At 52.6% G+C, this 14,184-nt stretch overlaps 2 protein-coding genes across 9 annotated transcripts in view; both read right to left on the reverse strand.

Annotated features, from left to right (window-relative positions):
• The window catches only part of DLGAP4 (DLG associated protein 4), a 136,539-nt gene extending 130,996 nt beyond the window's left edge, over positions 1-5,543 (reverse strand). For 2 of the 6 annotated variants that reach the window (XM_082361937.1, XM_082361935.1), the window contains exon 1: positions 5,415-5,543. The gene's annotated coding sequence lies outside the window, so the exon portion shown is untranslated. The remainder of the gene's footprint in view (positions 1-5,414) is intronic. The other 4 variants (XM_082361934.1, XM_082361931.1, XM_082361938.1 and 1 more) reach the window with 2 other exon arrangements.
• Positions 5,280-14,184, reverse strand: part of AAR2 (AAR2 splicing factor) — a 134,431-nt gene continuing 125,526 nt past the window's right edge. For all 3 annotated transcript variants that reach the window (XM_082361987.1, XM_082361988.1, XM_082361984.1), the window contains exon 4: positions 5,280-5,630. In XM_082361987.1, the coding sequence (XP_082218113.1) occupies positions 5,295-5,630 (336 nt within the window). In that variant the 3' untranslated portion in view covers positions 5,280-5,294. The remainder of the gene's footprint in view (positions 5,631-14,184) is intronic.

Below are 14,184 nucleotides of genomic sequence, written 5' to 3' on the forward strand. Positions count from 1 at the left end.
GGTGGTTAAGAATCCTCCTTCCAATGCAGGGGACTCGGGTTCGATTCCTGGTCCGGGAACTAAGATCCCACATGACATGCGTGGGGCAACTAAGCCCGCGCACCACAGCTACTGAGCCCGTTGCGCCACAGCTACTGAGCCTGCATGCCTCAACTAGAGAGCCCGTGTGCCGCAAACTACAGAACCCATGCGCCCTGGAGCCTGCACACCACAATGAAAGATCCCGCGTGCCACAACGAAGATCCCGCGTGCCGCAACTAAGACCCGACGCAGCCAAAAATAAAATAAAATAAATAAATAAAAATAGAAAAAAAATAAAGTGTGTTAAAAAAAAATAGTAAAAATCAGGTCCTGGGGACTTCCCTGGCGGTCCAGTGGTTAAGACTCCGTGCTTCCACTGCAGGGGGCATGGGTTTGATCCCTGGTCGGGGAACTAAGATCCTGCATGCCACATGGTGAGGCCAAAATAATAATAATACTAATACTACTACTAATAATAATAAATTTTTTAACAAAACAGTGGTAGAAAAAAAATCAGGTCCTGGTGACAAGGTCTGAGCCCCTGGATCCAGCTGAGCCTAAAGCTGGACTTGCCTCTGGATTTTACATTCACAAGCCAATAAATTCCATTTTTGTTTAAACGAGTCTGGGTTGGGTTTTCTGTCACTTGTACCTGAAAAGTACCTGAATGATACAAGCAAAAATAAAAATAGAGCTTGTCCATATCTCACCATCCAGAAGAAAATGCTACGAACAGTATAATGGGCAGGAGCATGCATGTATTTATATATACATTTCCTAACAAAAATGAGATCATACAACATACACCATTTTATAACCTCCTGTTTTTCCCTCAACAATGCACCACGGACATGTTTCCATGTCAGCAAGAATAGATCTACAGCACTGTCTCCACTGCCGCTGAGAACACCATTGTCTGGCTGGACCGTAATTTATTTAACCATCTCTTGCTGATAGATAATTGGGTAGTTTCTAATTTATCACTGTCTTCAGGAAAGGTGCAGTGAACTTACTTGTAAAACGCGTATGTTTGCTCTTGCTGGATTATTTATGACTAAGATTCCGTGATTGCAAGAGTTTGACTTCACCAGTATAAGTTTCTCTGCTTGAGATTTAAGATTCTCTGAGTGTCTGTAAGGTAGCATCTGTCTTCCCAGGCAGGGTAAATGGTTATCAAAAAAAGCAAATCCAGGGTGTCTCCATAACAGTGTCTCTGGCGAGAGTGCTTATTGGAAGATGCAAGTGAGTTGGTGGGAATGTAGCTGGGGCTTGGGGATGGGGGCAGGGGGTGGTGCTGGCCTGGGGTCCAGCCAGCCATGTGCACCCCGTTAAGCTGCCCACCTCCCTGGGCCTCATCCCCAGCTGGGTCTGATTCTCAGTAACAAGGGGAAAGGCGAGTCTGGGGGACCAGTTGGCACTGAGGGCCCTGGCAGGACGTGACAAGAGCGCAGCAGGTAGGTGTCACCTCTGGAGGTCACAGTGGTGAAAGCAGCCGCCACCAGTGATGCAACAATGGGACTGTTCCAGCCCTCTACGTGTTTTAACTCAGTAAAGCACCACAACCACCCTCTGATGCTGTTCTGTGTCACTCAGGCCCCCTTCCCCCTTCATCTTTATCACGTCACCATTAATTTCCTTCGAAGCACCGATGAAGTCGCTGCGTATTCAGTTTATTTGCTGGGGTGTTTGTATAATATCTGTCCCTCCCTAAGGCTGTGTGTGCTCTGCAAGGGGCACAGACTAGCAGGGACTAGCACTCAATAAATGTCCCGGGAATGCAGGAATGCCTCTGGGGCTGGTGCCGTCTGCAGAGCAGGCGCCTCTGCTTTGGGGCTTGGAGATACCCTCTGCCGTGTCACCCTCCAGGCCATGTTCCCAGCACCAGTTTGGGGACCCACAGGTCTGCCTTAGAACTTGACTCCAGTCATGGGCTGCTTGGAGCTTCCGTGCCAGGTGTCTGCCGGGCCGGGACCCCAGCCCCGAGCAGTGCTTGCTGCACACACAGGACACAGGGCCCTGGAGACAGCAGAGCTGGTGGAGCAGCTCCATCCCTCACTGGCTGTGTGGACTTGGGCCAGTCATCTCCTCTCTGGAGGCCTCAGTCCCCTCATCTATAAAATGGGGCCAATACCATTGACCTCTCGGGGTTGTTCTAAAGACTAAGGAAGATAATGGACGTACTTAGCACACAGTGGGTCCTCAGGAAATGGCAGTTTGGCCCCACGTGCAGTTAATTCAGAGGTTGGGCCTGACCCTGTCTCACCTGGATGATCTCTTTTTACCTTGAGTGATCCCTGGGTGAGCCCTGGCCTACCCGCCCTGGCCTGTCCCTAGGGAGGTCCCATTCCTATCAGTCAACACATTAGATGGCTAAATGCTCTGCTCTGACCCCTTGCCACATTCTCAGATGCTTCATGTATTGCCTACGGCCACAGACACCTGCCTGGCCTCCCAAGCCTTAAGAACGCAATGGCAGCAACACACATCGGAGGGACAAATGGAGGATCCCCTGCCCTTTGGGGGGAACTTCCTGGCCCCCAATCTCGAACATGGGACAGTGATGCCGGCCTGAGTCAGTCTGTCCTGTTTCTCATCCCATCTCTCCCACCTGAGCGCTCTTCGACAACATGATAAATAACTCTACCCCTCTAAGCCTCACTTTCCTCCTCTGTAAAATGGGTAGAATAATAGACTGTGAGAATTCAATGAAATAAGGTAAAATGTTTTGCAAAGAGCCTGGCATTTAGTAAGTGCTCAAGAAGTATTAACTATTATTGTTATCATTGCTCTTTAGCCTTTCTACTGTGAAACCTAATTCATAGAGAAAAGTAGACAAAACAAAAATGTTTACTGCAATAAATGATCACAAAACCACCTGGGTCAATGAATAGAACACCGCTTACCCCTCAGAAACCCCTCCTGCCCCACTCTCAATCCTTATATCCTCTTTTCTTCACAAAGGTAATCCTTTTCCAGACTTTTATGGTGCTGTTACCATTATTAATAATAAAAAGCAAATGAAAAGAAAGAATGTGTGGCTACTCTGTCCCTACCCAGCCAGGCTCCCGGACCCCTGGCTGCCTCTGCCCTGGGCACGGAGACTCCCCATCCAATTTCCCAACTTCGACTTTGGCTGTTCTTTAAATAACCAGCTCGTTAGCAAAATACCAGCAGTAACACCTCCCTCGCTGACGCCCGGTCCTCCATCTTTCGGCGCAGTGCTGACGGCTGCGCTCCCAGCTTGTGCCAAGGAATCCCGTTCTCCGTCACTGGGCCACACATGCCAGGGGCTGCCAGCTACGCTGTGTTCTTGGAGGCCACGATCCTGTCCCTCCGGCCAGGCCTGGCTGGTGCGGGGCGGGGCAGGGAGGTGGGCAGAGAGTGGCGGTAATTTTCTGGAAGGACTAGAGCGTTGCCGGATGAGCCCTCTCCCCCAGGTCCGTGCCTCGGTCTCCCCATCGACCTCCCACAGGGTCACTAGGAGCTTAACTGAGATGATGAAGAAAATGAAGCATTAGCACAGTGCCAGGCACATAGTAACTGCTCATGAAATGGCCGCTGTCATTCAGGTTGCTCCTGTCACATACTTAGTCCCTAGGGAGGGCATGCAGGGCCTAGGGCACCACCAGGAGTATCTGCATATGATTAAATCCCACAGACACAGCTCTCAGACCAGGTGGCCTTATCACGTCTTTTCCTGCGACATCTCTTCCGCCAAATGTAACAGCTGTGTGTAGCCACTACAACAGCCCAGGCCAGCTCGGGGGAGCTGGCCTGGGGGCATCTAATTAATAGGGCCCCTTTCACAGTTATTAGTACTAAGAAGGGGGCACCGGACGAGTATGCAGCTCTTGCTCCTGAAGAAGCACTTCTATATACATTATCTACAGCAAACTTCCCAGGTTTTTATTATCCTATGACATTGGTATACTATCCATATTTACGAGTCTGTTCCCTTCTCATAACCATCCCATTAGGGAGTTGATCAGTTGTTGTCAGACGAGAGAATGGGGACCAGAGGGGCTGGCCGCCTTGCTGAAGGCTTGAGTGGACTGCCAGCTCTCTGGGGTCAGCAGGGACCAGCGGTTGGCCCAAAGGCCGGCCCAAAGGCCAGTGGGCTCTTGGGTCCTGCTAGTGTCTGGGTAGAGGGAGGTGAGAGTGCCTTCCTCCTCTCCCTTTCTCCTTCCTCCCACGTAGATTTACTGTATACCAACTACGTGCCAGGCACAGCTGCTGGCTATCCAGTAGGGAATGAAGCAGTGTTTCCCGACCCTTGGGTTGCTGAGGCCAGACTAGGAGGTAGATCTTAAACCAACAACCCCATGTAGTGCTGAGTGGTGGCTGGGTGACCTTGGGCGAACCCCTTGAACTCCTTTTTTTTTTTTTTTTTTTGGCTGTGTCGGGTCCTAGTTGTGGCATGTGGGAACTTCGTTGGCGGCGCGTGGGCTTCTCTCTAGTTGTGATGTGTGGGTTCCAGAGCGCATGGGTTTTGTAGTTTGCGGCACGTGGGCTCTCTAGTTGAGGCATGCCAGCTCAGTAGTTGTGGTGCGCAGGCTCAGTTGTCCCGCGGCATGTGGGATCTTACTTAGTTCCCCGACCAGGAACCTGCATCCCCTGCATTGGAAGGTGGATTCTTTACCACTGGACCACCAGGGAAGTCCTCCCATGAGCTCCTTTGAGCCTCGGTTTCCTCATCTGTGAACTAGTCACACCTGCACAACCTGGGGAGTTGGTAGGAGAATAAGATGCAGGAAAGTGGTGCCTGGCGCTGTGGCTGGAGCTGAGTGGGGGCACCCTGTTGGGATCATTGTTGTGGGAAGGATGATCAGAGATGCTGCAGGGCCGGGCCCCTCATCCATGTTGGGGTCAGGCATGGTGGGGACAGGAGGGTTGCCAGTGGAACAAGCTGGAGGGGTAGGAACAACAGGGCTCCCCAAGATTCAGGAACTCTGATGGCCTCACCTCAGCCCCCGCCCCCGGGGTCTCATAAGCTCCATGGCTTCCGGCCTGGCCCGACGTTCCCCTTCCCTTCCTGAGCCCGTGTCGCCCACCCCCCAGCCCCTCGGGTGTGGTAAGAGCTGGCCTTTGAGATGGATAGAGCTGGGCTTTCTGTGCATCCTCAGGCAGGTGGTTTCTCCTCTCTGAGGCTGTTTCCTCTGTAAAATGGGCGCAGTCATTGTGCCCAACTTCTGGGTTGTCAGGAGGACTGGATGAGACAAGTGGTTAAACTATAAATTGAGCCCAGACGTATAAAAGCTCTCACTGAGGTCCCTTCACCAGCATGTGGGTGCCGCTGGGTGGGAAGGCTGGACATTTCCCAACTGGGCCGAGCACGGGTCTGCGGATGAGCAGCCCTGATTCCGTGTGCCCAGGCTGCAGACACAGTTACTTACCAACCCCGGAGCTACGTGCGGAGGGGAAATGGGAACCAGTCGGGAAGCAGCAGGCGTCACCTCGGGAGCGGGTGCTGGACCGAGGGCTGGCACACACATCCCTCCGGGCGCTTGATCAGAGGTGCTGGAGGGAAGCAACGTGGGACGGGGCCCTCCAGTACCTGGAATGACCAGGTTCTGGCCACCAGGCCCCTGGCAGTGGGGAGGCACGGGTGCCTGCAAGAATGAAGGAGAACGTCAATTAGGAGGTGGCCGGGGATAATCCCTCCACCCTGAGACCCCTGGACTGGCCCTGGGGACATTGGGGAGGGGGACACCACGGAGCAATCATCATAGAAACCCAAGTGTTTGTACAACACTACATTTTCCAAAGCACTCTGGCATCCCGGCTCACGAGGGCCCCTACATTGTTTTTCAGAGGGGTATTTGCATGTCATGCATATTTACAATGATTTCCCCACCACCCACAGAATCTCCACAGCAGCTGGGAAGCTGGGGTTCCAAAGGCTCAGATCCTACCCATCTTGCTTCTCCCTCTTTTTCCCTGGATGGGGGCGGTCAGGAAAGGGGCCAGAGTCACACAGTCCCGAGTTCGAACCCCAGTTGAGCCCTCACTCTCCCGGCGACACTGGGCAGGCAGCTGCCCCTTTCTGAGCCTCAGTTTCCCTGCTTGTCAAATGGAAATAAGAGTACCACCTCTGAGGTCTCCTGTGAGGATTAAGAAGATAATGCAGGTAGAATACCTGGCACAGAGTATGTGCCTGAAAAAGACCCTTCAAAGAGGCTCGGTCCCTGTCCCCTGCACTCAGAGCAGGAGGCACTGCATCACCACCCCCGACCATCTACATCACAGGTCTCGTCTCGTCCGAGAGGCACAGGGAAGCCAGGTGTCCCTCTCCACCCACCTCTGCTGAACAGGTGCTGCTGCTCCTGCTTGGATCTTTAAATCAGCAGGAACCAGGCCCTCCTGGGAGAAGAAAAAGGCCCCCCCATTCCACACCCCCACTCCCAGGAGCCTCTTGGTTGCTTTGGAGGCCTCAGTGGAAGCCCCCACCCTTGCTCTCTCATTCTACAGGTGGAGAAACGGAGACACAGGGGTCATCTAGCTGATTTGGGGACACACAATCCAAGTGGTTGGGCTGGGATCTGAACTCAGGCTTTCCCCCTCAGCCCCGGGAGAAGAAGTCCAGGGGTCAGTTCACAGTAGGAATACGGAGAAAGGGGCAGTGGATGATGGGGGAGGTTCATCTTTTTCTCCTGGTTACACCAGGGCCCTGGAAAGCCCTCATAATCTCTAACTTCTCTATATCTGCACCTCCTTTGACCTCATTGTCTCCTCACAGCGCTACAATGTTATCCGTATTTTTCAAAAGGAGAAACTGAGGCTCAGAGAACTTCAGTAATTACCCACACCGAGGAAGAGTCAGGGCATCTGATTCCAAGACCTGGTACTTAACCCCAGTGTGGCCCTGCTTCCCCAGGTGGGGAAATCACCAACCCAGAAAAACAGGCATAACCGTCTGGATGAAAAGTGTTTAAATAGAAGGAAAAGAAAACACTGACCTCCAAAACATTCTGAATTAGCAGACACAAATTCTTAAAAGATTCCAAGATGCACCATGGGGCGTGAAAATTGCCAGTACATGAAAATTCAGTGCTTGGGAGGATGCGTGCCTGACCAAGTTGTCACTTTTAGCCAAAATCAGTGCGAGCCCAAAGCGGAAGGAAGAGAGGTGACGACAGAGGGAGGCATCCTGGGCAGGGCAGTGGGGCAAGGGGTCCCAAGACCTGCCCTGGAGTCTGCCCAACTTCCTTGCTGAGGGACCAGAGCAAGTCTCCTCCTGACTGCCCACTTTACAACAGGTGGGAGAAGCCTACAAGACAGTCTCTTAGGTTCTTGCCAGCTCTGATGGTGATTAAGATTCGGGGACTTCCAACAGGGATGAACCTCGAGAACATTATGTTAAGTGAAAGAAGCCAGTCACAAAGGACCACATAGGGTATGATTTCACTCATATGAAATGTCCAGAACAGGGAACTCTGTGGGGACAGGAAGTAGACGAGTGGTTGCCGGTGGGGGTTTGGGAGCGGGTGAAAGCTAAGGGGTTCGTGGTTTCTTTTTGGGATAATGAAAATGTTCTAAAATGGATTGCAGTGATGGATGCACATTTTTGTGAATATACTAAAAGCCATTGAATGGTACACTTTAAATGGGTACAGTATATGTACACTATATGAATTCTATCTAGATTTGTACAGTCTATGAATTCTATCTCAATAAAACTGTTAGAATAATCCAACACTAAAAGAAAGATTCTGCAACTTCCCAATGGACAGCTGTCCTCTGGGAGCCTGTGATTCCCTTGGGGTTCTTCCACTATGGCCTGGGAAATCAGGGAGTATTTTCGCAAGAATCCCCCAACACCCCTACAGACCCTCTGTCCCAGAGGCCTTTGCATTTGACATTTGCCTCCTCCAGGAAGCCCTCCCTGACCTTCCAGCCAGTCCAAGTCCCCAGTTACTGGCTCCTAGGGCTTCCTCAGTTTCTCGCCACTTATCATGCTGATGTGAGGAAATCATTTCCATGATCACTGGATGACACTGCCTTCTCCATCAGACTGGGAGCTCCATGAGGGCAGGGCCATCATCATTGGTCATCATTGTCAATGCTCAGCGCAGTGCCTACCACACAGAAGGTGCTCCAGAAATGTTTGCTGATTGAATGAATGGACCAAAATTCCAAACCCTATAATACGACTTGGCTTCCCATCCTGGCTTCACCTCATTCTGGCTGAGTGATCCTGAGCAAATCACATAACCTCCGAGAGTTTCAACACCTACTGCAGAGAGTAGCCAGGGCATTAAAAGGGATAACGGACATGGAAAGTACTTTATGAAGCGGCTTCCCCACAGCTGCCCCCATCGCAGTCAATGGAACCCCCTCCTACCAGCCACTCAGGCTCAAGCCCTGCAGTCATCCTTGATGCCTCTCTTTCCCTCACCCTCTACAGCCAAGCCATCAGCAGCTCCTACTGAAGCCACCTTCACGACGTATCAAGAAGCTGGTGCACCACCTGCATGTTACCACTGCTGTGGACTGAGCCATCATCACCTCTTGCCTGGATTAGTCACGTCCTCTCTTGTCTCCTGCTTCTGCCCTTGCTCCGGACACAGAAGCCAGAGGAATCGGACTAGAACACAAGTCAGAGCCTGCCCCTCCTCTGCTCTAAACCCTCCATGGCCTCACTTCACCTCAAGTAAAAGCTGACAGCCCTACAGATGCCATGGGTGGTCCCTCCACCACGTCCGATTCTCCCCTTTACTCTCTGCTCACTCCCTTTGCCCCAGCTACCCTGGCCTCTGTGTTATTCCCCAAATATACCAGGTATGCTCCTGCCTCAGGGCCTTTCCACTTGCTCTTTCTCTGCCTGGAATGTCAGTCGCCCAGATGTCAGTGAGCCTTACCCCCTTGACCTTGTCAATGAGAGGCATTTCAGCACAATAGTTAAGACTCTTAACAGAAGAGCATGGGCTTGAGGTAGAAATCCAAGCTCTTCCAGTTACATAGCCGAGTGACTGTGGGCAAGTTTCTTAACCTCTCTGGGACTCAGCTGCTCATTTCTAAAATGGGAATATTTACAGCACCTTCCTCGTAAGGTTGTAAGGCTTAAATGCATTCAGTGAGCACACCCTTGTGCCTGCTCAGCCACTCCACCTGACATTCCCAGTGCCCGTCCCCCACCCCACCTTATTGTTCTCCTAGGCACGTACCACTTTACAAGAGGATATGCAAATGAGCAATTTATCCTGATTACACCCTGCCCCTCCCACTAAAATGTCGGCCCCAGGAGGCTGAGAGTTTGTCTACTTGGTTTATTGCCAGGTCCCCAGTGCCCACCACAACACCTGGCACGCGGAGGTGCTCAGGGAAGGCGTTGCTCAACAAATGTTTTCAATGCTGAATAAATATTTATTGGCTAATTGTCACAAGCTCTGGGTTTTCTCTTCTTCCCTATCACAGATATTTATTTTTCTCTCCAGACCAGCCTGCCCCTTGGCGGACCAGGTCCGCAAAGCCAAATTCCCACGGGCAGCTCTGCCCGCCACCCTGTGGACACCTCACACGCCACGTGTCCAGGGTCTCTTCTCCAGAGATCTTGTCTCTTACGGCATCATCTAACCAGGTACCTGGAACCAGCTCACGCTCTTCGGTAACCAAGATGCCAGGGGCTCCCATGCACCTTCCTCCTCTCTCAACATCTCTCGAATCCCCTTCTCTTTATCCCCAGAGTCACCCCCTGTCCAGGCCACCATGATCTCTCATTCAGACCACTGCACCAGCCCCCTCCCTGGGCGCTCTGCTGTCTCCCTCGGTCCCTCTTCTTACTGCAGCTGAGAGGAGCTTTTCAAAACACACAAGGAACAAATGAAAGCCTCCCTCTGCGAGCCTGAAAAGTCGAAACTCGAAAAACAAACCGACTGGGGCTTTTCAAAAGAATTCGACTCAGGGCTCTTCAAACAATGAACGGCCTCACCAACCTTGCCACTCCAGGTAAAATGGTATTTGTTGTACGAAAATTTAATTTACAAAATGGATTTACACCGAACCTTAGTTCCACAAATATTTGTGGAATTGAAATGAAAAAACAGTTTTTAAAAATAGCATTTATGGAGTTTCCTCATGCAACTGGGGGCTTCTCACACTCCCACATCTCATTCACTCCTCTCAGCAAACCAGGCAGGTGGCATTGATTCCAGTTTCCAGATGAGGCCCAGAGAGGGGAGGTGACTTGTCCCAAGTAGCACAGCACCCAGATTACCCCAGGGTCCTCCCGGACCCTGGAGGCTGTGGTCACAGGGTGCCAGATGGGGCAGAGAAAAGGTGTGGGGCCTCCTGTTTTCCAGTTGACTGGCTGCCTGGGCTCTGAGGCCCTCAGAGCACGTGGACATAACTTGCCTATTTCTGCTCCCTGCCTTGGCCTGTGCAGCTTCCCTGCTCAGGGTAACCCCTCCTGGGGCTGGTCAAAACCTCGCCACCCTTCACGGCCCATTTCCAGCACTGAGTCTCCTGCCCGCACCTCCCTTGGCACTGGCTGCCCGCAGCACACCGCCTGCAATGATTTATGGATGTTTGTGACATGGCAGTGCCCTCCCGCCTTGTGCTGTGTCCCTCCTGGCTCTTCTACCTCAGGGACCGTGGTTCCTCCGCCTTCCCTGATGCCTTGTGCTCTAGCCCTCGGTCCTGAAGCCACATGACCTTCCAAGTCTCTGTGAGGTCTGGCCTTGCCCCTGAACCTGTCCAAGACTCATCTCCCCAGCTGCCTCCCAGACCTTCCCTCCATGGGCCCCTCACGCTCCCACACGTGAAATGGACCTCATCACCATCTCCCCCAAACCTGTTCCTCCCTGAAAATACCATGATCCTCCTAAGTCTCCGAGCTAGAAACTTGGCCATCGCTCTGGACCCCTCCCCGCCCCTCAGCCCCCTGCAAGCCCTGCTGATTCTGCCCCGAAATGTCTTCAAACTGCCGCTGCTCTCCACACCACTGCCCTGTGCTCAGCTCAGGCCCCATCTCCCCCTTGGCATTTGAGCATAGGCCACTGGTCCACCCATCCAGTTTCCCATCATCCACCAACTTCTACTCTCCCCTTGACTCACCATCCATCTACTCCATCCATCCTTCCACCCACTCACTCATCCCCCTCCAATCCACCACCCATAATTTACCAAGACCGCCAATGTGCCAAGCCATGTGCTGGACATTGTGACACAGAAATGACTTAGGCCCAGTCCTTGGCCTCAAGATGCTCACACTAGAACTGGGTCCTGAAGGATGAACAGGACTCTGTGGAGGGTTAAGGGGAAGAGGGGAGGATATCTAGGTCAAGGAATAAACAACGGCACAGGCATAGGAAGGAGACACCTGGGGTGTCTGAGGAACTTGACCAGACAGGTGGGGAGCGACCCGAGATGAAGGTGGAAGGGTGACCAAGGCCGTCTTTGCAGGGCTCTGCAGGGCCCTTCAAGACCAGGTAAGGAGTCTGTACTTTATCCAAAGCATAGACTCTGGAGCCTGGGGTCAGACCCCTGCTCCACCACCTCGTAACTGTGTGACTTAGAACAAATGTCCTCAGTGTTCCCCACCTGTAAAATGGTAAGAACAATATACCTATTACACAGGCCTGTTGTGAGGAGGAAATGAGCTAATGCATATGTGTATTATGACTCTTAGCACAGTGCCTGGTAAATAGAAAATGCTCAGTAAATATTGTTGCTATTATGTTCATATTATTATTAATTACTATCCTCTAGCCAGCTGGTGGACAGCGGAGAGTTTTACACAGAGGAAGTGCATGCTAACGCGGACTGCGAAGCGTCCTCCTCCGCAGTGAGGGTCTCAGGAGTGAGCTTCATTGCCCCTGCCCAGCCTCAGCCCCACCAGCTCCAGCCTCGCCCTCTCCTACCGACTGCCCCCAGCCAGGCACGCCCACCAGCCACTGCCCCAGACTGGCCCTCAGTGCCCGGAGGAGCTCCAGCCTGCCTTGCCCTTGGGCAGTTGAGCTCCAAGCTCCAGGAGCCTGGAGGCTCCCCCTCTGAGAGCTGCCGTGTAGCCGGTTCACTCGCTCCTGCACAGGACACCGAGAAGCCCTTTACAAGCTTTCTTCTCTGTCACGGCTCTGTGCAGGCATACGGTCACCCATTCTGCAGATGAGGACACTGAGCCTCAGGGAGGAGGCGGAAGTCCCTTTGCTTCAGGCTGCACAAGTCAATGGCTGAGCAGGGATCCAAACTCAGGTTGGTCAGGCTCCAGAGCCCCCAGCTCTCTCCCAGAAATCTTGGAGGCAAGCCCCCAAGATGATCAGGGCCTGAGATATCGCACGGACATGAATCTTCCCAGCACTGAGGAGTGCTGTCCAAGACACCTCTCTGCAGTAATGGAAATGCTCTCATCTGCACTGTCCTGTAGTGGCCAAGAGCCACGTGCAGCTACTGATCACCCAAAACGTGACGAGTACAACTAAGGAACGGAATTTTAAATTAAATTGAAATTGAAATAGCCACACGTGCTTTGTGGCTACCCTACTGGACAGCACAGGACCAGACAGCTTTTAGCATTCTCAACCCTGAGACTGCATTTCCAGACGCTCACACTGCTTGAGCCACAACTTACAAAATATTTTGTCATTTTATTAGAAAGATCTCCACCACGTACCACCTGGTCCCTGTTTTTACAAACTGAGGCTACCCAGCACCCTCAAGTTAACTGCTTCTCTACAACTCAAGGTCATTCATGAACTAGCTGCCAAACTCCTGCTCTGGGCCAGGCACTGAGCCAGATGTGGAAGAATGATGTGCTTGTCCCCGTCCTCAAGGATCTCAGTCTGGCAGGGGGACACGTCCTACCTTAGGGTCTGTGACGGAGGGGATAGGTGCAAGAGTGAGGTTTATACACAGTCTGAGGAGAACAGGGTGACTCGGTCAGCTGGGGGAGTCTCTGGGAAGACTGTATCAAGGAGAGACACTGACAGGGTGTGACAGCACTTTACAGTTTGCAAGGCACATTCACATCCATTGTCTCACCTGCTCCTCACTCTAGTCCCGTGAGGGAGTTCAGGCCTGGTCTGGTTTCTGGTGTTCTGTATACTGGATTCACATCAGCACCCGCTTCTGGAAGGAGCACTGAATGGGGCCACAGCCCTAAGCCCTGGCATGTGGAAGCCAAGACCTCCACAGTGGGTGAAGGCAGTGCTCCCCTGATTCCTCCACAGAAGCTTCTTGGGAAGGTTCACCCAGGACCCAGCCAGCTGGTGGCCAAATGTGTTTTCAGTCAAGGACTCAGAAATCAGATGTTCCCTAAATCCTCCAAAGGGCCAGTCTTGTAAATCCCTAAACTTTCCGGCAGCTCTGACGGGACCCGGTGGTCCCCTCACTGGCCTTTTGGCCTCCTCTTGGCGCCCCGACTTTCAGAGGCCAGGGAAGATCTTTATTTTAATGACATTTCCTCGTAATCCCTTCATTTCTCTTCCATACTCTCAAGGGGCCGCCGCAGTGGCCCGCTCTCTCCTGCCCTACTTTTCCTTCCTCTGAATCCTGGGAGGCATTTCTCTGCACTTCCTGGAGGCGCTCTTGCCTGGGAGGCCCAGGCAGTTCCAATCCTTCCATCACCTCTGTTAACACTGAGCCCAGATGGTCCCTCCTTCAAAGCCTCGTCCAGCCAGGAGACCCCTGATTCCTCACGGTGGCTTTGGAGCACAGGGAAGGGAACATTGTGTCCCACGAACATTTCTTGAGCCCTTAGTCTGTGTATGGCCCCGAGCTGGACCAAGCTAAGCGAGAAGACGAATTAGTCAGCGGGGGTAGCGAATGTGTGAACAGACATGAGAGTCCGATATGACTGCGCTGCCGTGGAAGGAAGCCCGGGTGTGGCCCACGGGAGCCCTGATCAGCCTGGGGGAATCAGAGGAATATCAAAAAACAGGTGAGGCTCTGGCTAGGCCTTGTAGGACGCACAGGAGTCCAGAGGTGGACAAAGTGGGGAAGAGTGTAAGGAAGAGGGACACAGCATGCCATGTTTGGGGAACTGGGAGGAATTATGCACAGGTGGGGAGCTGGCCTGTGTGCTCTGGGGAAGAGGGGGTGGAGGGGGAGGGGAGCTAGGGCTGGAACTGCAGGTGGGGACTTGATCATGAGGGTCCTGCAGTGTCAATCAGGGAGTGTGGCCTTCACCCTGGGAGCAGTGGGGAGCCCAAGGGCTCATCAAGTTTGGGT

This window comes from Balaenoptera borealis (assembly GCF_965194805.1).
Source record: "Balaenoptera borealis genome assembly, chromosome: 16".
Lineage (NCBI taxonomy): Eukaryota > Metazoa > Chordata > Mammalia > Artiodactyla > Balaenopteridae > Balaenoptera > Balaenoptera borealis.